General features: G+C 36.2%; 2 protein-coding genes across 2 annotated transcripts; both read right to left on the reverse strand.

Annotated features, from left to right (window-relative positions):
- Positions 1 to 5,313: 5,313 nt before the first annotated feature.
- On the reverse strand, positions 5,314 to 12,826 carry LOC109112395 (E3 ubiquitin-protein ligase RNF115-like). The gene is made up of 9 exons (XM_042745687.1): positions 12,671 to 12,826; positions 11,250 to 11,308; positions 11,017 to 11,089; positions 10,388 to 10,620; positions 9,197 to 9,265; positions 8,865 to 8,937; positions 8,570 to 8,663; positions 7,774 to 7,889; positions 5,314 to 6,729 (listed from the first exon to the last, which is right to left on the reverse strand). The coding sequence occupies exons 1-9, from the start codon at positions 12,743 to 12,745 to the stop codon at positions 6,598 to 6,600; spliced, it is 924 nt and encodes a 307-aa protein (XP_042601621.1). The 5' UTR covers positions 12,746 to 12,826; the 3' UTR covers positions 5,314 to 6,597.
- Positions 12,827 to 15,544: 2,718 nt separating this feature from the next.
- On the reverse strand, positions 15,545 to 22,491 carry LOC109111948 (secretory carrier-associated membrane protein 3-like). The gene is given in 9 exon segments (XM_042745200.1): positions 15,545 to 15,812; positions 16,460 to 16,578; positions 16,680 to 16,807; positions 17,870 to 18,029; positions 18,779 to 18,907; positions 19,663 to 19,783; positions 20,843 to 20,941; positions 21,227 to 21,310; positions 22,016 to 22,491. Coding segments are annotated over 9 exon segments (1,059 nt in total). The 5' UTR covers positions 22,070 to 22,491; the 3' UTR covers positions 15,545 to 15,647.
- Positions 22,492 to 23,489: the final 998 nt, after the last annotated feature.

A 23,489-nucleotide genomic window follows, 5' to 3' on the forward strand; every position in this document is an offset into this window, starting at 1 on the left:
ACTCACTTGGAAATCTAACAGTACAGCGGTCAAACTAGAGTCGTGGTGCTCCTGCTAATCGAAAACACATTACCCCAGCGCTCCCTCCCTCCATCTTTTTTCCCTGGTCCGTCCCTCCCTTAGTGACAATCATTCCCCTATTTCCTCAGTGCTCTGGGTTGTACTCCGCTTCTCTTTTCTGTGTTATTCGCTCTCTCTTCCCTCCTCTCTTTGCGGAAAAGATGCCAAATATAAATGCTACCTCGTATTGTAAAATGGCTCTGAGAGAAAAGTCTTGAGGGGGGAAAGCTGGACAAAGAATTGCAGCATGCTTTCGTTTGCAACAATCCAACACTTTAAGTTTGCATTTATGCATCTGAAGCAATGGGAATCGAACCCATGCTCTTGGCGTTGCAAGCATCATACGTCATACCCATACAAGTGTGTCCAGATATAGCAAATGTTTTCTTTGTGTAACATCAAAAGTAAATTTATCAGCAAACAAAAAGGAAACGCTCAAGTCAGTGATTCTTCTGCTTCCTCCTCCATCCACGCTCCTTCAGCACCTGTCATTCACGACTCTTTAATCTATGCTTGTTTTGGCAGCACAGATACATACTAAACTATCTCTGTGTATTTACACAGTCTTTCTTCTTCTATGAAATTACGTGCCCGCGTTTACTCTACGAGCACTGAACGCACAACCTCCAGCCAGCCAAAACACACTGCAGGACAAATTGGGAGGCAGTGAGAGTTGAGTTATAGTTTAGATTTAGTGAGCCTGAGGGTAACTAGATGGCAAGAAGAAAAAGCATTGGCAAACTACATCTAAAAACTATTAAAAATATGGTGTAGAGCCCTTACAGCAGACAAATAGCATCTCCTCTTTTTTTTTTTCACTCTTCCTTTTGGATGAAGTTATAGTTCGTCTATGCTTCTTCAAAACCAGCATTTAAGCTACAAGATCACATCATATTAAAGTTGCAATGAAACACAAGTAGCGATTCTTTTCTTCCATATTTTTTTTTTAGAAAGTGAACTACTATTTTTTTTAGACATTTTTGTGATTACTTTTAACCAGCTGGTCTCAAAGTGATTTTTAGTGTAATTCATCATTTTAGTCTTTATTTTGAACGGTATACTTAAATATGGTGCATGTTCTCTCGGTCACAAAAAAAATAAATAAATGCAACTTTAATTTATTCTCTCACCTAAAAATGCCATTCATATATTAAATGTCCCACTGTAAGCCAGGCAACGAGTGCATACATCTCCCAACGATTCATTTATCTACTAAGTTACAACATCCAGCTCGCAACTTCGCATCAGAAAGGACCACAAAACGAAACTAAACGCTCTAACACAAGATAAGCATTGTGATCTGCTATTAATCTGCACTCATATTTCAAACACAATGCGTCTTGGCTGGATCCTTTCCTACCACAAACTAAACGCCTCAAATCACGCCTTTCCACTCAAACACAGCGGGAAGTTTAGTTCTGGTTTCCTTGACAGCGGTGTCAGAGGTCAAAGGTGGCTCAAAGGCTCCAGACACCACTTTCTACACTTCCCAAGACCTCTGCTCCAATGGGAAAAATATAACCGAGCAAAGGCGCGCGCGCAATTTGCACGTGCAACGAACCCTATTGTAAGCGAGGTTAACTGATGATGATGATGATCTACTCGCAGGTGCTACTAATGGTTAGTTTCTGTCAAATGAACACGTAACACTCAGTGCTCAAAACCGCAACATTTCCGAAACAGCATTATGTAAGTTACTATCGACAACCAACAAAAGCTCTCGCGCTACATTTCATGCATCAAAACACTGCATTTTCCTCACTTGTTTTGACAGATGTCTTAGTAAACCAAGCACCTCGTTTAAAGCAGTTTAAATATGGAATTAATTAACAAGTTGCTCACCTTAACAGCGGTCCAGAACGGCGTTCACATACTTTGCGATCAAAGCCCTCCCTTCGTACGCAACAGCATGGTCGCTCGGATATTTATCCTGAATTCGCTGATGTCCCCAAAAATAAAGCAAAAGGAAAACACGGTCACATTTCTCGAAAGAACATTCCAACCAATGCATGGCATAACAAAATATTAATCTAGTGTGTATATCCAGTCATCCCGCAAAAACAGAAAAAAGAGCTGTAACGATATTTATCTCCGTGAGGCGCACTGGTCACGGTTTATGATCCTAATATAGCTAGCATCGCTCGTTAGCAAAGAGCGTATCTTGAGCGTAACCTTAAATTTGAACGGTGTGTCAAAACTAGACTGTATGAAACAATAACAGCAAGTTGTTAGACTGAGACTGTTACTAGAAAGGGATGTCAAAATACCTTGCAGCCTTTGCAATTTTGAAAGACATGTCTGTGAGCAAAGGTAAGTTGTCTTTGCCCAGCATCGCGGCGGCTATAACCCCACGTACACAACGTCAACGGTCACTCAATTCACGTCTGTGTGTTGTTTACTATCGTTACCCCACAAACGAGTGAATTCACGGCAGGTAGATCGTACCATTAAACCCGCACTCTAGTGATATGTCCTGTCAGGCACATTTGCTGGAATGGCTAGCTAACCGTCCACACGACTAGCTAGTAATGTAACGTTAACGTAACGAAGCAGCGGCACATTAGTAAAGTGTTCCCTTCCCGCCCGGGCCGTCAATAAAAACCCAACAGCAGCGTAAAAACATTCTCGGAAGGATCAAAAGAAGCGGGACACAGAAATCAACCGCTCTTCGGGATGAGCCCTGCACGGGTTATTAAAAACACGAACTGTCAACAAAATGGCGGCTGCTGCGTTGAATCAACAGAGCGCCCGAAATGGATCTCTCCCTCGGATTCTTCGCCCTCTCCCTCGTCTCCTGCGCGGCGCTCGTTACCCGTGATAATCCGATGTGTCGCCCGAATCCCTCTCCGGGTCCGCGTTAGTCGAGCTCAGACGCGTCGGAATGGGCCTCTCTCGTTAATCGGGCCTCCATGTCTGCTAAGCCCGTATCGTTTCTGTCAGGGCATTCTCACAGTCGGAGCGGGAGGAGGAACGGAGGGGGAGAAGGGAGGGAGGCGAGGCTGTTCGCTGTGTTTCCATCCACCTATTTCTATACGCAATTTAGGATATCGCATAATAAAACCTGATGGATGGAAACGCCAAGATGCGCATAAATTCTAAAAATGCTCATAAAAAAACTTATGCGTTCAACTGAGTAGAATAAATTTCTTATCCGGTAACAAAACTTGCACATAAACTACTATGGAAACACTTTTTTTAACCGAATAAATTATTTAATGCGCATCAAAAAAGTCATGCGATTTTTGGACCAAGCAATGGACCGATCTCAATGCACAGCATCTGAAATGCTTGATATATGCGATATATTTTGTCACTTTGGATGGAAACATGATAGTTTCTCTCTGCTTGTGCGGGGGATACAGATTCAGCTAAACACTTTTTAACAAAATGCAGGATTTGTTTGATTTCCTCGGATGAAAATGTAGCGCAGTAAGACGTTTTATTGAATTGGCAGAGAACGTTCATTCAAACCTGAGAGAGGGGGGTCGTGTTGTCGTGCGCTCGTGGCAGTGTTTACCCACTGTGTAATATCGAGACTCCCGTGGGAACCGTAGCCGTGAGGCGGGTTGTGTAACTGTGTGAGTGAACACTAAGCACAATCCATTCATTAGGAGAACAGCAACGAATCCTTCTCGTTCACCTCAAGGGCGATATAACCGTTAAGTTTTAATAACCGTTCTATGGGAAGAGAGGAGTCCACATCATAATTATAAAGGACCGTTCACATCAAGAACTTTAATTAATATGCGCTCACTTAAGTTATGTAGAGCGCCGCTTAAAATGTTCGCGATTTTTCATAGAGGGGTGGGTTTTAATTGGCTGTCAGAATGATTTGAACGTTCTTTAGGTCGTTCCGGAAGTTCCAAAGTTTGGTGTGGACTTCTCTTAGAATTAGAATGTTATTAAACTATATAATTATAGTTAGTTATGGTCCTTGCTGAGAACGGCCCTCACTGAGAGGAATGTGGTTTATGTAACTTAGATATCATTTTAAATAAAATTATATTGTTTTTCTTAAATACTTAAGTTTCTATTTTACAGTGAAATATTTATATATATATATATATATATATATATATATATATATATATATATATATATATATATATATATATATATATATATACTAATTATTTAAATCACAGCCAGTCAGAATCCACCTGACTTTAAAGAGCTCAACTTCAGGAGCATTAGGCTACAATAAACAGAAGGATGAACTAAGGAAACATGTTTATGAACAAAATGAAAACAAACAAAATGTGCATATATGCTACTAACTCTCTTGGGCCTCTGAATATATTTATACAAACAAATTGGTAAGTGAAAAAATGACTAATCGTTGAGTATATGACTCACAAAACAAAACACTCACTTGTCGCCACCTACTGGCGTAACAAGTTAAACTGCAAAAAAGGGCTACTGAATGACTCTTTTTAGTTGACAGATTGAAGAGTTAGTGAGATGTATCAAAATACCAGTCGCTGTTTTGAAAGGGCAAACATTTTTAACAATTTCTGGCTCCTGAAGAGGTGACGTGTCGTCTCGGTCTTTATTGACAGTGAAATATTGACGCTCTCATGGGAATTGTAGCTGTGGAGAGGGTTGTGTAACTGTATAAATAGGCAGAATTCAGTCATTAGAGCAGCAGCGACAACTGAAACCTGCTTTTTATTTGACCTTTTACTTTGTCCACACGAAATCCCACTGAACTTCTGGATCAGGCTTGGAGGAGGAGGGACGGTGAAATACAGTTGCGCAATCCTTATGGTTATTTTTTGACATTGATGTAAGTGGCTGGTCAATTCTGCATTTACACAAGTGCCTAGTGTCTTATTATAACATGTCAAGGTATTATCATTGCTGGGGTATTGCTTCATGAAAAAAAAATATATTAATAGCCAACTTAATTATCTCTACTAATAATGCAAAAATGACCTCGGTGAAAAAGATGGAAATCAAACTTCATGGTTTATTATATATAGTGAAACTGATGCTGTTTCATAATTAACATGTTAGGTTTTTAAGCTGCAAATGAGATGATAATTAGACTGACTGACTGATGGAATGGCATGATGACATGTTGCACATTAATTACAGAAATTAATAATGCCAGTCTTCAATGTCACGTAATCCTTCAGAAATCAATATGCTCTATATGTCTTGAAAACAGTTGTGGTGATTATTATTTTGTGGAAACTGTGATACATTTTTCTATGATTCTTTGAAGAATAGAGAGCATTTATTTGAAATATAAATCTTTTGTAACACTATAAATTTCTTTACTTTCACTTTAGATCAGTTGAATACATCCTTGCTGAATAAAAAGTAATAAATCATAATATAACCTGTTTAATCCCACACAAAGCTTAAATAAAGTATTTGGTCATTTTGAAATGAAATATTATGTAAAATAAATGTTTACCTAAATTACACAGTTTTGTCTCATTTTTTTATCATCATCGAAACCCCATATAGTTCACACGCTCTGATGCCTAAAACTCAGAAAAACTGTCTTAATGACTAATATTTATTTATTTGTTTGAGAGTGCAATTTGTAACATGTTGGCCTATGGGTAAAGTTATGTGCCTTCTTCTAGTTATTCAATGTAACACTGGGTTTTTTTTTTCTTTCTTGTAAACCTTTATCTGTGTGATAGTGTGGTATAAAATTCCAAATGACACTCAAAATGGCCATATTGTAAAGTGAAATTATGAATGGTACTGTGTCTCAATATTTAAATATGTAGCAGTCAAGGAACCCTGAGGATTAACGCCAAGAAAAAAAGCACCAAGAGGACAATCAAGAAGAGATCTAACAGCTTCATAACTTGTGAATACAATAAATACGATTCTCTTCTATCTATCCACAAGAACCCACAATATAGCAACACATACAGTAGCAATGTCACACAGAAAACACCAGTGCAAACTATCAACCCAAAACATGTACAGTACAACAGACAAACATTTTCACAGTGCAAAACTTGAGGAGGTATCTAAATCTTTGCATTTCTATGATACCTTCATAAGAGTGAAGGCATGTGCGGAGCAGATCAGGGAAAGTGAACTGTGCACTTCATTGTGAGGTATTGAAAAAAGAGCTCTGAAGAAGCTATAGGATAAACATGTGCTGTGCCATTAAATATGCATATGCAACTTGAACTGCATCCCCTGAGACATCTGTATCATCTATCTCAGTACTCGTGAGCTCCAGTCCTGCGGCCCACCTAAGAGACGGTGTTTGTTCCAAACTGGAATTTTAAAAATTGATTAAACGCATCACGTGTGTGCTGTGTTAGTTGAAATATGTAAGTTCAGGTTGGACTGTAAACATCACTGCACAACTGTACTTTGTAAAAACACAATTAACAGATCTAAATGTTAATCAGATGGATACTGACTAAAAGAGCCTCAATTAAAATGTCTTTTGAAATAGAAGGCTCTCTTTTTAGGGGCTCTGTGAAGCACTGATGCACAGGGCTGTGGTGCTTCTCTCTGTCCTGGATTGATCAGAATGATAAAGGAAGGAAAATGAGACTAAAGTGCCTCAAATGTGCTACGTTCTTCTACATTCGTCGGTGAGGGAATTGCCCCTGGAGGTCCTGTCTGTGGCTGGAAACCCCGGTCTTTACCATCCAGACTCTTCCGGCAGACAGGGCAGGTGTCGTGCTATTAACATAAAACAGTACAAATGAGGACAGAAGAGTAATTGTCTTATTTCTTCATCTACACTACTATTCAAAAATTTGGGGTATCTATGATTTTTTTTAAAGAAATTAATACTTTTATTCAGCCAAGAACACATTAAATTGATCAAAAATGACTGTAAAGACATTTATAATGTAACCAAACAAATTGAATTTCAGATAAATGTTCTTTTTAATTTTCTGTTCATCAAAGAATCCTGAAAATACAAAAATATTAAGCAGCACAACTGTTTTCAACACTGATAATACTTAGCACCAAATCAGAAGGATGATGTGACACTGAAGCCTGGTGTAATGGTGCTGAAAATTCAGCTTGGCCATCACAGGAATAAATTACATTTTAAAATACATTAACATAGAAAACTGTTTTTTTAGATTGTAATATTTCACAGTATTCCTGTGTTTTTAATTAAATAAGTGCAGCCTTGGTGATCAACTGACTTTTTTTTTCCAAAAGCATTAAAAAATTTTTACCGACCCCAAATTTCTGAATGCTGGTGTAGGTTATTTTATCACTTAATATAGTTTTACATGACATATGGTTTTCAAATATCATTAACGTCTAAACACATTTCGAACCTGCCACCTCAAATTCATGTTTGCAGAATGACTGTGTAAAAATGTTGTAGAGAGAAGACAGTAAAGTCTGTTCAAGTAAAGTCAACCACAAAGTTTATTGCACTCATAAATCGAAACCTGACATTTTAAAAACCCACTGGAAATTCCCGAGGGTGAATTGGTCTTTGGTTTGGTCTACAAATTGACGTCACAACTGACCAGCTCTATTGGCTTTAATTAGTCAACTATAGTAAGGCTATTTGTCCCCTGTCCACTAGAGGTCCTTCCAAACATTTTGCTTGTGAGTTAAATACGGTATAACCAATGATAATAAATGGCAGGCTACCACTATTTACAACAAGCAGCACTAAATTAAGCCTTATTCTGTTAAAAACATGCATCTGATGACAAAAGATCCAGTGCTAAGGTCATTTTATGAGACTCATACCAGTTGTAGCCAGGGTACAATACAGTTGCTGTGAAAGTAGTGCAGACAGGGCAGCTGTCGGACAGATTCCCCTTCAGAGTACTCTTCTCTGCACACAGGGCATTCCAGCCGGCATGCTGTGAGAGACACGTAGAAAAACATGATGAGCTACAAATCAGTTTGTTCATTCAGTTACAAATTTCTTAAAGGAACAGACCACCCAAATATCAAAATTTTGTCATCATTTACTTAATCTAATGTTGTTGCAACTTTAGTAGAACACAAAAGAAGATACTCTAAATAATGATGGTTGCCAAACAGTTTCAGCTCCCGTTGAGTTCTATTGTGATTCCATATAATATAAGTCAATTGGAACTAAAACTATTTGGTTATCTTTAGAATATCTTCATTTATGTTCTATGGAACAAATAAAGACATACAGGTTTGGAAAAAACATGAGGTTGAGTAAATGATAGAATTTTCATTTTTGGGTGACTGTCGCTTTAAAAAAAAAAACAATTAGCAACTAACGAGTTGTAGCTCAGCAATAAATAACATGAGGGGAAAAACGTGAGTCTCTGGAAACATTTGATATAAATATGGCTTCTACACAATGCATTGCTGTCAGAATCGTACATATTCATCATGTTTTAACTCTTTCCAGCTCACCCTCTCCATACTCAATACAATAGTCTGCCAGGAAAGCAAAAAAAAAATGCTTTCTGGAGGTGACCAGAAATATGTGAAGAGCCCTGTTTTGCTTTATAGCTCTTAAAATGAAGTGTGCATGGTGACTCAGAGGATTATGGGAACTTACCAGCCTGTTCTGAGGAGATTCTAACGGTGGGGAGAGATGAGATCATCTTCTTCTCAGCAGGAGGGGGGCCGGTGTTTTCAGACTGACCAAGCAGCTGGAAGAGAAAAGAAAAATCTGCAGCAGTTGATCAGCAGGATATTTCTAATGCTTTTTTAATTTCAGCAAGAAAATTCTATCATGTGCTTGGGGATAAATTTAAGTGCCAACAGGAAAAATACTGTGAAGACCAATGAGGCAGAACGGTTGAGGACATGAGTCATAACATCAGACTGTCACTGATGTCAGTGTGACTCACCTGCGAGATGACCACATCTAAACCTCCTTGTCCCCAAGCATAATCTCCAGGGTTTGAGTGCAGCATGCTAGACCTGAGGAACAGGTTATTGATAAATCATAAGATGGATTTGTAGGTCTCGTCTTGACATATGCAAATGAATGAGTTTGTAGGACAAAAGGGCACATTGAATATCTTGGTTCTGGAACAACATTCCTGTCAAACAACGGAGGTGATGGGTTGATATGAAAATTGATTTAGCCCAGCCAAATCCAAAATGTGACTGATTAAAAGGAATGTTATTTCACGAACATATTGTTCCTAAAAGAATGAGAGTAAACCACAACACATACCATGAGGAGGTTTGGGAACCTGCACTGTCAGAATTGGAAAACAGACCAGCCAGGAACTGCTGGACAATCTAATTAAAGAAACAAAGATAGCATTGTTGCATTAATAATAAAAAAAATAAAGGAATAAAATCTACAAAAGAAAAATTCAGATAGATGGGCATCTATTTGCAAAAATTTTAAAGCATTAATAACTGATAATGATTAAATGATGACTAAAATTGTGGAATTCAGGATTTATTCAGAACTTTTAATCAATCAGATTTTGCTTTCATGAACAATTCGGAAATATATATATATATGTATTTATTATAGTTTATTATCATTATTATTTTACAAGTACCATTCAAAAGTTTTTTGTATATAAAATATTTTAAAAAACATATTAAGCAATCATTCATTCCTTAAAAAAAAAACACAAAAAAAACAAAAATATTGAAAAATAAATTATATCTAAAAAAAATAACTTTTATTTTTTATATATATTTTAAAATGTATTTTATTCTTGTGATGGTAAAGCTGAATTTTCAGCAGCCATTATTCAGTCTTCAGTGTCACAGAATCTATTTCTTCTTATTATCAATGTCAAAAAAGTTTTGCTTCTTAATATGATTTGTGTAAAAGATGATCTAGTTTTTGCACCAGATACATTACTAGATAAATGTTACTAACTAATAGCTGTCGCTTAAAAGACAAGAGGTGGTCTTCCTCAAAGGGGGCAAATTCAAATCTTAAAACCTTGTTTTATTAGAAGCATTTGTATGTGTAAAAGTAATCAGTAATGAATAATTGTTTTAAAAATGTTAGACAATTCACTGGTAAAAATGTCTGGATTCCCTGGCTGATACAATTAAAACATTTTGAAGAATAATTTAGTCTCCTTTCTCATCATATTTTCAAGGTGCTTAAAATGACAAGACTGATTATTTTTATTATTTATTTATTTATTTTTTGTATAGCAGGATACTGTCCTAAATTGTATTATTATTAAAAATAATTCCGATTAGTCAAGTCAAATCCCAGTACAAAGTAAACAAAACATGGATATACTAAATATATTATACTCTCAGTAAAGAAAATATATTTTTGAATAAACCATTTGCATGTTGGAACTGAATGTTAAATTTTAAATACAGATATTGCATCTTTCAGAACTCCTAGTAGACCGCAGCTGTAACGAGTGGCCATACACACCCCTCCACAGCCTGTCCCTGATCCAGTCTAGAGTTACGCTGCTGGCTGTGTTGTTGAGGGAGGAGCGCAGGCTCTGCACAGTCTGACAACGTCTCCACGGACGCTACAGGTCCCTCTGTCCCAGGAGCAGGATCACCACCTGCTGCCTCGACCCCTGAGCGGCTGCGGAGCGCATCTGTGACGGTGGGGTCGGAGAGCTGCGCTGAGTGCTCCATGTAGAGCAGCTGCCACAGCTAATGGAGAAGTAAAAGACAAAAGGCTCATAAAGAAACAAAACCATGACAGACCCCCCCCCCCTTAAGGAACCGTTTCCTTTTATATACTGTATGCATACTGTAATAACAAATAACATTTTTAAGTAGAAAGACTGAAATAGCATATTATAGTTTTAATAAATATTTTATATTAGATTTTATTTTTATTTAAGTTGATTTTTTGTATTTAATTTATTTTTTACCTTTTTTTCACTTTTTATTAATTAATTGTATTGCTTTGACAAGGCAACATTAAAAAAATAAATCCAAAAACATAAAAAAAGGGGGAAAAAAAGCTTCTAATAGATTTAGTTAATGATATAAATATGATGCTCAAATGATCAATTGTAGGAAGGTCGTGGGAAAAAAATATACCTCTGCGAACTGTGAAGCCATGTCATCAGCCCCTGCAGCAGCAGCACCAGCACCATCTCGACTCTGAAGAAGACTAATGAAACGTTTTACTCATCATAAATGATGAACATCATAATTACAAAGGATATATATTATCTTATTAAGTTGAGTAAACAAAGATGTATGGAATTACAGTAATAAAAAAAAACCTTTCGGTCTTGATCATTAGTTACTGACATAAAAGCAAAACTTACTTTGAGTTCTCTGACACCTCTTCAATGAAGCCAGATTCACATCTGGGACAAACATATTCCTGTTCAAACACACATTATTACATGTAAAAATGTTTATCTAGAATGTTTTCTAGGTTATCATCTATCAGATGTCAGTCCTAAACCAACTGCCTCTTAATTCTGATGTTGACTTTCAATTTTTGTTTGTTTGTTATAAATATGAGCTTATTATGTGTTTGCCCTATTGAAAAAATAAATACTATAATGTTTTTGAAATACATTTATTTCATGCTAAGTGTACTACAAATACATTTACATATTTCTGTACTTAATAATAATACACTAAACAAAAATACCCCAAATCTTCCAAAACTAAACAACAAATCCAACAAAAAATATACTGAAATATATTTGATAAGTAGTGCTGAAGTCCAACTAAAGATATACTGAAATATATTTGATTGTGCTAATTAAAGTGAAACTATTGCAACTATATTTTCTGTAATTTTACAATATTCTGCATTTAAAGACTGATATTATTCAAAGATCATACAATCCTCATCAATAGTGACATTAAAACACTTAATATTAAGAAATGTGCATTGTGCACAAGTAATACTCCAAATAAATTTGAATTATCATTTTTATGTCAGTATGTCTCCAGCGAAATGTCAGTTAATATGCTTATAGATTTGAACTATAATTAGCATGAAATAAATGTATTTTAAACATACTAATTTTTTTTTACAAAGGTGATAGTATAAAGAAAGAAAAATTGCATTAAAACACCTGTGACAACATCCCCCGACCTGACATTCATTAAAAAATATACTACTTTGTCCAAAGAATACAGTTCAACATTTCAGTTATAAATACATTGATTACATAGTTGACCCTTGAATGACTGTATGCTAGTGCGATTTTACAGTATCTTTACTTGTTCACTCAACAAATATTACAAAAAAAGGGAGGATTAAAGGATTGGAAGATTAAATTCCTGTATACACATACAATTTATTACTAAATGACATGCAAGCATCCACTTTCATGTCAGACTACCTGTCCAGGACCTGCACAGCTGCCAGTCAGTGTACTGCATGTGTGTCTACTTCAGCAGGGCTGCAGCGGGTGGAGGCTGAGCTAAATTTGGCATCAGTGTAACTCCCAAACTTGGATACTGAATTCCTCGCAACCATGGCACTCATCACACACTCCTTAAAACGTTTAGTTACATGAACTACATTCCCCTGGACCTACACCCAACGCGCGTGTACACATAACAAAAGCTACATGTATATGAAATATGCAATACTGAAAGTCAGCGCTTCTATAAGTTATCACTGTAAGAAGGAAACATTAAGTTGCGTTGAGGCGTATCACGGGGCAAGCACACAAGACGCATGGATTTTCATTGACTGAGTGTTGCTGTGTAGCCTACTTACAGGCAGCTTGGGGTCGATTTCTGCTCGACAGCAGTGACAGAAGAACCGCTGTCGTGGAGCAGCAGACTCCGCCATCTTCACTCAATAATAGCTGCTGTAGGACACGACGTTACGCGTCGCGGACGCGTCGCACTCGGAAAGAAGCGTCGGTTGACAAGGACACGCGTCCTTTCGATCAGGCTACTTGATATATCCACGAGTTTCCAAACATTAAAGCTTTATTCATTCGACAAATGAATTTAAAACATCGCACTATTTATAATAATTTCCCGAGAGAACGTATATAATATTTAATATACTTGAAAACAGTGGAGCAAATAGACAAAAATTAACTAGGGGGGTCTATCTGGGGGCGAGGGGGTAAGTTTAGATGACTTTTCGGATGTATTTAATTATAAAACACTTTATAATCTATAATACGTTAGTTATCAGTTACTTTTAATATTACATTCTTAAGGACTCGGTTACATTACAGAAATGATCCTTCTCGTTGATATTTGACCTTTGAAATGGCATTTTTCTAACTTTATTAAAATGTATGTCATGTTTTTGTGCCAAAAAATGTGATTAAACTTGTATCAAAAATGTTTTATTAAAAATAATAAGATACAATAAGGAAGAATAAGTTACCAGTCAATTCAGGATTCAGAGGTGGGCATTAATGCATCATAATAGCAATGTTATGAGATTAATGTTTTAAATATAAAGTTTTGAATATAGAAATTTAAATAATTTAAATTAATTAATTTATACTTTAAAAATGAAACTGAAATGGCCAGTAGGTGGCAGCAAGTCACTGTCTTTGTCACTGAATCATTCATGTAATCGATTCGTTCAAACGGCTGATTCATTTAGGAACGAAGCAAGTGACTCACTAGAGTTGTTCAAAAGCAAAGATTCATTCATGAACGAAACAGCTGTGACTGTTTTTGAACTATATTTTTGTTGACGAAATAAGGGCAAAATAGACAACAGTGTTCCTAAAATGTAAGTCACTTAATATTAACTTTTTATAAAAATCAAAAATGTATAAAACTGTTGTATGAATTCAATTTCATATTTGCAAAACTCTCTTTATAATCATCAAAAAGCTGTTACCCTCCTTCATCGCTATCTCACAAACTTCCATTTTAATTCATGAAGATCTTTACACTACTCACTGACATCGTCTCTAGCCTATGCTTTGTTATAATGAATGACAAAATACAATCTTCTTCAACGTTCTGTGGGTGTGAGGAGCAGGACGAGCAGCGACAGAGATGCATTTCTATTGGCTGAGGTCTGCAGGTTTTATGGCAAAAGCTGGCATAGCGCAGCGAACCATAAACACAGCGCTACGTTTATGTGCAGAACTGGGATCACATTTGTAGTCTTTCGAATGGATAAAATATATAAAATATAGTCTTTCCAAACCTGTAAAAGCTTCGTTCGTCTTCGGAACACAATTTAAGATATTTTTGGATGAAAACCTGGAGGCCCTGTGACTGTCCCATTGACTGCCAAGTAAATAACAGTGTCGAGATCCAGAAAAGGTATGAAAGTCGTCGTCTGAATACTCCATCTGCCATCAGACGTGCAATGACAAAATTTTCATTTTGGGGTGGAGTATCCCTTTAATATTTGACCCTGGACCACAAAACCAGTCATGTGGTAAATTTTTTAAAACTGAGATTAATTATACATCATCTGAAAGATTTCCATTGGTGTATGGTTTGTTAGGATAGGACAATTTTTGTTAGGTTTGTTAAAATACAAACATGTTTATATATATAAAAAAAAATAAAAAATTTTTCCCAATGTTTTTTTTTTTTTACTTCGTTTTTGATTAGTTAAATGAGAGAGAGAGAGAGAGAGAGAGAGAGAAAATCGCCTTTTAATAATCAAAAAATTAAGTTTGATATTTTTACTGTAGGAAATTTGCAAAATATTTTCATGGAAACTGATTTTTACTTAATATTCTAATTATATATTAATTATATACTAATTATATATTCAACAATTTTGACCCCTTACAATGCATTTTTGGCTATTGCTACAAATATACCCCAGCGACTTGAGACTGGTTTTGTGGTCCAGGGTCACATATAATAAGTGCAAAGGCAAAGTATAACTAAGATGCATATTCATGAACTTTAATAAAACAAATAACACAGTGACAGTTACAAGAACATACAGCAGCAATACAATAACAGTAAAACAACCAATACTTCCATTTAGGTATATACTATAGTGTTAGACAAAAGGTTAGATTGAAATTACAAAAAAAAAAAAAAAATTTACAAATCACAAAAGCAACACAAATATGTTGGCCACTAATAACCGCACCAATCTCCGTTAGACCGCTACCACATTTTGATAAGAAAGGTATGAAATTTGATTCTGTATTCACAAATGAACTGTTTCAACTCATGAAAATAAAACATTAGTCGTGTATAACTGCAAAGAGGTACATACAGTAGTTCAAGCTGCATCAAAACATGCTTTTTCATAAATAAAGGTCAAAGCGAGAAATCCATCCACCAACAGACTAATAAACAGAATTGTGAATCTCTAAAATATGATATGGGATTTCTCTCTTTTAAGAAAAAAAAATTGGCAAGTTAAACTTCACAGGTTCTAAGTAGCAACCTCCATTCTATAGCAATGAAGATTTCCCTTTCCTTGCCATGTACAGCTATTTACACAAAGAAAGAAGTCAAGGGAAAAGCAAAGGCAGAATGTGGCACGTCTTTGTTGAATCTTCAGAAATGTAAAAGAGACAAGAATTATAAGCCAAAGCCTGTGGTATTAGGTATTTTTTACGGTCTTAACAAATTACTACAGTGACTTTTTCTAGCGTGATAAACAGAAAGCCTTTGTATTGTAGTTTGATCGTCTAGAGTAAGTGCGTTGGTTTCCAACTCGGCCAGTGCTAGAATAAGTCACTTTGTCTCAAGGCTGTGTAAGCATCAGGTTCTCTAACATCATTTCTTTTCTTTCATTCAGGTCTCTCTACCGGGGGTGCGGTGAAGGCGCCCTGTGCGGCAGAAACAGTGGCACTGGTGGCTGCCTGGCGCACTGCCTGATTGGAAAGCACACCAGTAGTAAACTCAGCCTGGGCCTTCTCAAAACTCGCTCCGGTCTTCCTGTACATAGAATGAACCTGATGGGAGAAGATGCAAAAAAAAAATGAAAAAATCATTCAACAGATCAATAATAGTTAATGAGGTATCATGAATTAAAAATTCTACATACATTATTGTTCAAAGGTTTGGGGTTGGCTTTTTACTAGTAGCTTTTTTTAAACCAACCAAATCAATCATAAAAATGCCATTTTTTTAATGTTTTCTGCATTTAAGATACCATTAAGCATCATTTCAAAATAAAAAATACTAAGGAGTGTGATGAATGTCATGTTTTAACAGCAAAATCCATAAACAGCCACCCACATGTGACCCACAAATCACTATACCCAACAAAAACGTATGGAAAAGCAGCTGGCGTTCTGCAATTGCCATACATTTACATACTAAAAAGCCAAACAATATGGCAGCTCTGTTGCAACAAACAAAATGTACTACTTACTGCTATAAAATTGAGAGATGCATACAGTCTGAGAAAAATGCTTGAGCACTTAAAGCATTGTTTCTAAGTCTGCTTATTTTAGTTTACAGACTGAGAAGCCAGTCAAACCCTGCACAGATTCAAAATATAATGAAGATAAACATTTGGTATGGTTTTAAACTTGTACTTAATATTATATCCCTAATTTGACTGCCAGTGGATGCCGTTACTGGTGATGTGATTTACCCTCTTGAGCAGCACAACACCCATGGCTGCCTGAGCGGTGAAGAACACAGCATTTATCATCATGATCGCACCCGCTCCCTTGTTCTTGCTAAGAGCAGCTAAACTCACGATCCACCCCACTGTGACACAAATGAGAGAGAAGGTAACAAGCCAGTGGCCAAATTTGTAAGAATGGAATGACACTAAATATCAATAAACAGGTTAGTAACCAAATTTGTACAAATGTGTCTGTTTTATCCCGCTCACCTGAAGCCCCAGCCAGGGATACCAATAGTCATGATAACATAAAGAACCAGTTGGGCGAAGAAGACAAAGAAAAATGCAAAGAAGTTGAAGGAACTGTCACTCCTGTTGAGAATGGAAGCGCAGAATGACAAGTTCATTATGTTTGGAAACAACTGGCTGACATATGAATTCTAAACGATCAAAAAAAAATTATATAATGGTATAACAAACTATTACAAATTTTCATGATTATTTTTCACTTTTTTCTCATCAAGCAAATTAAAGTATTTTTTTCTGAAATCTGCATAATTTGAGATATCACTCATATCTGCAGAAGAAGTTTTATGCCAAAGTTTTATACTATGGTATGAGTTTATTCAGTAATAAGCAGAAATAATGACACTTAATGCCCTTAAAGGATAGTTTCAATAAATAATTTATATTAATAATTATTAATTAAATGTACTCACCCTCATCTTATCCAAGATGCAGATGAGGTTGTTTCTTCAAGGACAACAGATTTGGAAAAATTCAGCATTAAATCGCTTGCTCACCAATGGATCCTCTGCAGTGAATGGGTGCCGTCAGAATGAGAGTCCAAACGGCTGATAAAATCATCACAATAATCCACACAACTTCAGTCCATCAGTTAACATCTTGTGAAGTGAAAAGCTGTGAGTTACTAAGATCCTGTCCTCTCACATCAAAATCCATCAACATTTTCGTAAATGTTAATTTTGATGCTTGATTTGTTTCTCTCCTGATTCAGACAAGATGACTTTTTACTGAAGAAAGCAATATTATGCATAGACGACTTTCCGGTATTTTAGCTGGAAGCAATGGTTAAGCAGTTAAAGACATCTTGATGGATTTCTTTATTACAACATGCAGCTTTCTGCTTCACAAGATGTTAATTGATGGGCTGGAGTCATGTGGATAATTTGTGGATTACTGTGATGTTTTTATCACCTCTCATTCTGACGGCACCCATTCACTGCATTGCACATCCATTGGTGAGCAAGCGACGAACAAAACTCATCTACATCTTAGATTGCCTGAGGGTGAATTTTGGGTGATTATTCCTTTAAATGCACTTAATATCTGAGTATTGCTACTTGCTACGGCTGAAAAAAATTGACACAAGTTAGGTGTCCCACCCTCACGACAGACATCGGTGGTACGTACCTGAAGGCTTTGTACACAGGCCTGTACCAACAAACAAAGGAGCAGGGGGTGAAGAGCAGGAACCAGAGTATGGCAAGGCCGAAACCAACTCCATTATTGGGATCCACACAGAACATAGCCAAACAGGAGATGAGATTAAAGAGCAAAGTGCATGCTGTGACTAAGAAAAAAAGATGAGAGAAGTGGGTAAAACGACAGAGAAAGAGAAGTACAAAGGAAAACTGCAGGCCAACTGCAACTGCAAGCCAAGTAACATACTGGAGTAGTGACTGATCAATATGTCTATACTAGGGAGCAACTGCTGATATGTGGTACATAACACAATTGAACTATACACAAAATTGCTAAAACTAAAGCAAAAGATCATAATTTAACAATTTATTCACCATGTCTTTCTAAACCCGTATTATGAGATATAGTTATGACTTCTTTAATTAACATAAAGCATAATTTGGAACAATATGGGGGTAAGCACAATATTAGCATTATGATAAATATTATATACAGTATATATACACAAATATATATGTATGTGTAATTTCTAGTCAAAGGTATCTTACAAAATCACATGTTATGACTGAGTTAAAGAGTTAATATAACAACTTTTGGGTGAACTACAGCTTTTTATTTAGCTTTTTTTGGTGTGTGTAATTTATTTACAATTTTTTATTTTTTTACTTGTCCATTGAAAAGGCTTTTTGATAGATTCACATCTCAAAATGACCAAATACTGGTGATTAATAAGTCTGACCAATGTATTGGTCAATCACTAAAGAGGAGACTAACTATTTCAGTTTAACAGAAGAAAGCACACATGATAAAGTTATGATTGAAGTATTTACTAAAAATGATGGAGGACAGATACAAAGCAGAACCTTGCAAAAGACACACTAAACTGAGCAAACTTACACATCCAGTAGTAGTACATGGTGGTGACAGTGCGCTGGAAGCTTTGGCTGATCTCCACATTAATGTCCTGATAGAAGCACGGTCCCACCGGGCAGAAGGAGGGCAATGGGGGCCAATTATTCTGACGAGCTGAGGGAGAAGGACACAGAAAGAGATTAATTTCCACATTCATCAATCACATCTGCTAGCATCACTCCATTAATGTCTTGTTCATTTCAACCAAGGTCTAAATCTTACTCCTTTGAAAATACCGTCCATCCATCACTGGTCATCTTTTTAACCGTGCCATTTCTTTGTCCCCTCCTCTCTCATTCAGGTCTCATCCATCTCTGCACTTTCATTGTAACCCTGACCAACAATTAGTCCATCTAAATAATCACATCAGTTCTTAAAATACACTTGTTTAATGCTTTCATTCTTAAAATAACACACTGATTGCTTGCCACATTTTCTGCATTGACAATCTGCAGAATTGTGTAAAATTGTTTATTCAAAAGTGGATTTGAATATGATAAAATGTGCAAATGGAGCTGAGAGTACTTCACTCTTTTTGATAGCTGAAATACTTTTAATCAAAACTCTTCCGTAATGCAATTACATTTTCAGAAAATGTGAGTAGTGGTTGCACATGTAACACCCGGCAAGATAATGTTATGAATGGTTGCCAGGTCATTCCTATGTGGTATCCACTGTGTTTATGAGTTGCTTTAGCATTAAAATTTTATTAAACAGCTTGCGAATGACCATTGCAAACTGCCACTGAAAGCTTTTACAGTGTGCATGTAATGCCAGCAGTAAAACTGAAGATCACCGTGGGTTCAGGAAGTTTCATTTACATTTAATTCCCCTGGCAAACACAGAAATCAAGATATTGTGACACTCACTGGCTCCAGACCCAAGCGCATGTGCATTCAGCTCTCTCTCTCTTCTCTCCAGCTCTTTTGCTTTTCTTTCTAGTTCGTCCTGCTTCCTCAAAAGATCTGCTGTGGTGGCATTCACTGCAGACTGCAACAGACATAGAGGAAGAGGCAGTTAACAATTATGAAATGCATAACTGTTTTCTATTACTACCACATTAATAAGCATCTCAGCGCAGTATTAAATTGATAAGATATATTTATGGTCAAATGTTTGCAACTCAACAGGGTGCAAAACTATAGCTGAAATTAAGCTGTGTTTACTCCTCCATAGCAGTATGAACTTTTAGTTTATTAATTAGTAGCAAATATGCCATCGTTTAAAAGTGTGGGGTCACCCAGTCGGCCTTTATTTGATCAAAAATACAGTAAAAAACAGCTCTATTCACAAACATTATTGCACTTAAAGATAAGTGTTTTCTATTTTAATATATATTTAAAATGCAATTTATTCCTGTAATAGAAAGCTGAAATTTCAGCATCATCACTCCAGTCTTCAGTGTCACATGACCCCTTAAGAAACTGTAAAATGCTGATTTGCAATTGTTGTTACTGCTGAATATTTTTGGTTGAAACTGTGTTGTTGTTTTTTTTTTTCAGGATTCTTTGATGAATACATTTATATATATATATATATATATATATATATATATAAAGCATTTATTTGAAATAGAAATCTTTTGTGACTTTATAAATGATCAATTTAATGCATCCTTGCTGAATAAAAGTATAAATTACTGATCCCAACCTTCTGAACGGTAGTGCATTTTTATTTTATTGTTATTATCTTGCTATTCCCATAAACAAAATAATAAACATCAGTCAGTGGTTTTAAGATTATTCATGCAAATCAGTTTAATCATACTATCCATTTGGTGGAAAAATCTAAAAGCTGTCCAAATATAGAACTAAATAATTATAAGATCAAATTATATATAATAATATATATAACATATAATATACAATAACAATATTTAACTGTTAAAGCAGCCCAATAACCACTGTATTGCATACACTGGCTTGATGGGGGACAACTGTGTGCTGTAAACTGTTGCAGTAAAAATCTTTATAAACTACCAGATGTAACAATCCAGTGCCATGGCACTGTGTGAACAAATATGTCTCATTTAGTTACTCTGAACAGCACCTGTGTTCCATAATTCCTGGGCTCGGTCGGTGTGGTCCTGCTGGGAGGCGTCTGGGCAGGAGGTGCAGCAGGAGACGCGGCTTCATATGGAGGTGGAGGCCATTACCCAAAACAAAGAGCAAAACAAATAACATCAGTTTAATAAAAATCTAATTAAGCAAAAAGAAGACATCATAAGAATACAGGATTGGGATGACACAACAAATTAAAGTAATATTACAAAACACAATAATGAAAGTTTCTCATGAGAATTTTCTCTTGCAGAGCAGAGGCAACTGAAGTTGACATGAAATAGAGTTTATAATTCCTTGCACTCCCATCATGTATTAATCATGTAAACACAGCCTGCTCAAGACGGACAGCTGTCAGGAAGGACATATTTACCGCTGTCGTGTTGTTGTCAAATGGGTTGTAGAGGTCCAGCGTGGCATAGCCAGTGTTGCTGCTGTGCTGAGTCACCGATGGATCCTGCAAACATAGGAGAAAAAAAACCTTTCAGCTCATTTATAGCTGGTGATAGATAATAATTAAATATCTGGGCTGATGCCAAACAAAAAAGGTCATAAAATTTTTTTAAACCAAGCTCAAGGTTGCCTAAGAACTGGCACTTTAAACTCACAATCTTTGTTTCTGAGGCAGAAACTTTATCTGCTATAGCACAACACAAGATAATTCATCTGATAACCTGCAAGCAACTAACCAAAAATAACATCAAATAACCTTATTTGGCCATTATATAATTCCTACGTTTGTATATATATAATTCTTTACATTTTTATGACCTAATTAATATTTTAAAATGTGGAAAATGATAACAATAAACAATAACCAGGTGTGTCCAAACTGACAGTCTATTTATACATGTCGTCTCATATAATCATTTTTGTAACTTCATTAGTTGATTCCTTTAATTTAGCTATACTTAAAGCAACAAGTGATCAACAGCTAGTAGTTCAAATACGAACCAGATCGTCAAGGACAGACTGGAGAGAGATCATACATATAAAACTTAAGTCATGTACTTAATATGACTGGCCTGGCCTTTGATGAGTGTCAAGTCCTGTGACAGCATCACAAGAGGTAAGTTACAGCACTACACACATAAGGCCACAAATAAAACCAACTCAGACAGATATGTGATGTACACTGACAAAAACTAGAACAGGTTATTACCTGAAATGGATTATGATCATCAGCTGCATCAGCAAAAGTGGTGTATTTTGACATTTTGGTGCTGGTTTGGAAGATTAGATCTCGCCAAGATGTAAAAAGAGGTTCAAGTCAACCGCGATGACCAGGTAAACACCAGAACAGTGTTGTGTAGCGGACAGTTACAGGCAGAAGTCAATCCTGTTTAGTAAATACCGGATTGTAATAGTCGATTTAAAACAAACAAATCACACCGCGACCGGTTAACACTAACTAGCTAACCAACCAACATTACAGCGACAGTTCAGGTGTCCGTGTCAAGTCAATAGCAAGGTCTGTCCTTATATTACAGTGGTCTATGGTCGTCCTCTTTGGTTTTTAAAATTATTTTTTTATTTTCCTTTGTTAGATCCGACGAGCGACACGATTTTGTTTCAGTTTTACTCTGACAGCGCGGTGTAACGCTAGTGTACAGGAAATGTGTTCGTATCACATGACAACTGTGTTGCCAGGTTGCGCAATAAAAACAAGTAATTTAATTTAAAAACAAATTTGAACAGGCCATTCCGTTTTTCTTTTCGGATGAGTAAACAGCAAAATAACGTATTTTTGAAAATCAATCCCAATTACAAAAATATATTTAAACAGTTCACATTACAACTAGAAATAAACTAGCCGTTAACTTTTAAGCGAATAGCAGAACGCTATATTTGCTGATATTTAGTGGACGTGGCAACACAGCAGAACTGAAGCTTTGAGGAAAAACCTGCGCCATATGACGAGGAAGAGCCAATGAGAAAGCGCTGTTATATCACATGATGAGGGAGCCTTTTTGTAAAAAAGCGCATATCTGAGGAGAAAAGCAAAGGGGCGTTTTTCTTCTAAAAAAATAATAATAAAAAAACCGGTTGTTTTTCAGTGTATAATATTATTTCAACAATAGCATAGCCTATTATTTCTAAAATCTATCTATCTATCTATCTATCTATCTATCTATCTATCTATCTATCTATCTATCTATCTATCTATCTATCTATCTATCTATCTATCTGTCTGTCTGTCTATCAGTCTGTACATCCATCCATCCATCCATTCATCTCGGTTAAGTGGTACGATTTAAATTTTAATTTAAAATCTCATGCTGTCCCCGTTCCTCATTCAACTACTAGGCGTCACTGTTGCCTCGAGGCAGAAACGTAATTTCCCTCTGTAAAATATAGGTAGGACCACCGGGGCAAGTTGTCACACGGGGGATATGGCTGAAGGCTTGCCATTATCTCGTCATGTGAGTTCACATGGGTGACAGGAGGGCAGAAAGCCAGTCATATGATACCTCACAACAAACAAATATAGCACTACTACGCCACCGACCAACGCAAACACAGTCACTCTTCTTCTTGCTCCTTCATAAAACTAATTTACTTAGATTTACAAATTCACTTTATGTCTCTGAAAGCGTGACCTCACTGACTGCAGATGTTCAAGGTGCTTTCTCTGA

Source organism: Cyprinus carpio, chromosome B19 (genome assembly GCF_018340385.1).
Source record: "Cyprinus carpio isolate SPL01 chromosome B19, ASM1834038v1, whole genome shotgun sequence".
Classification (NCBI taxonomy): domain Eukaryota; kingdom Metazoa; phylum Chordata; class Actinopteri; order Cypriniformes; family Cyprinidae; genus Cyprinus; species Cyprinus carpio.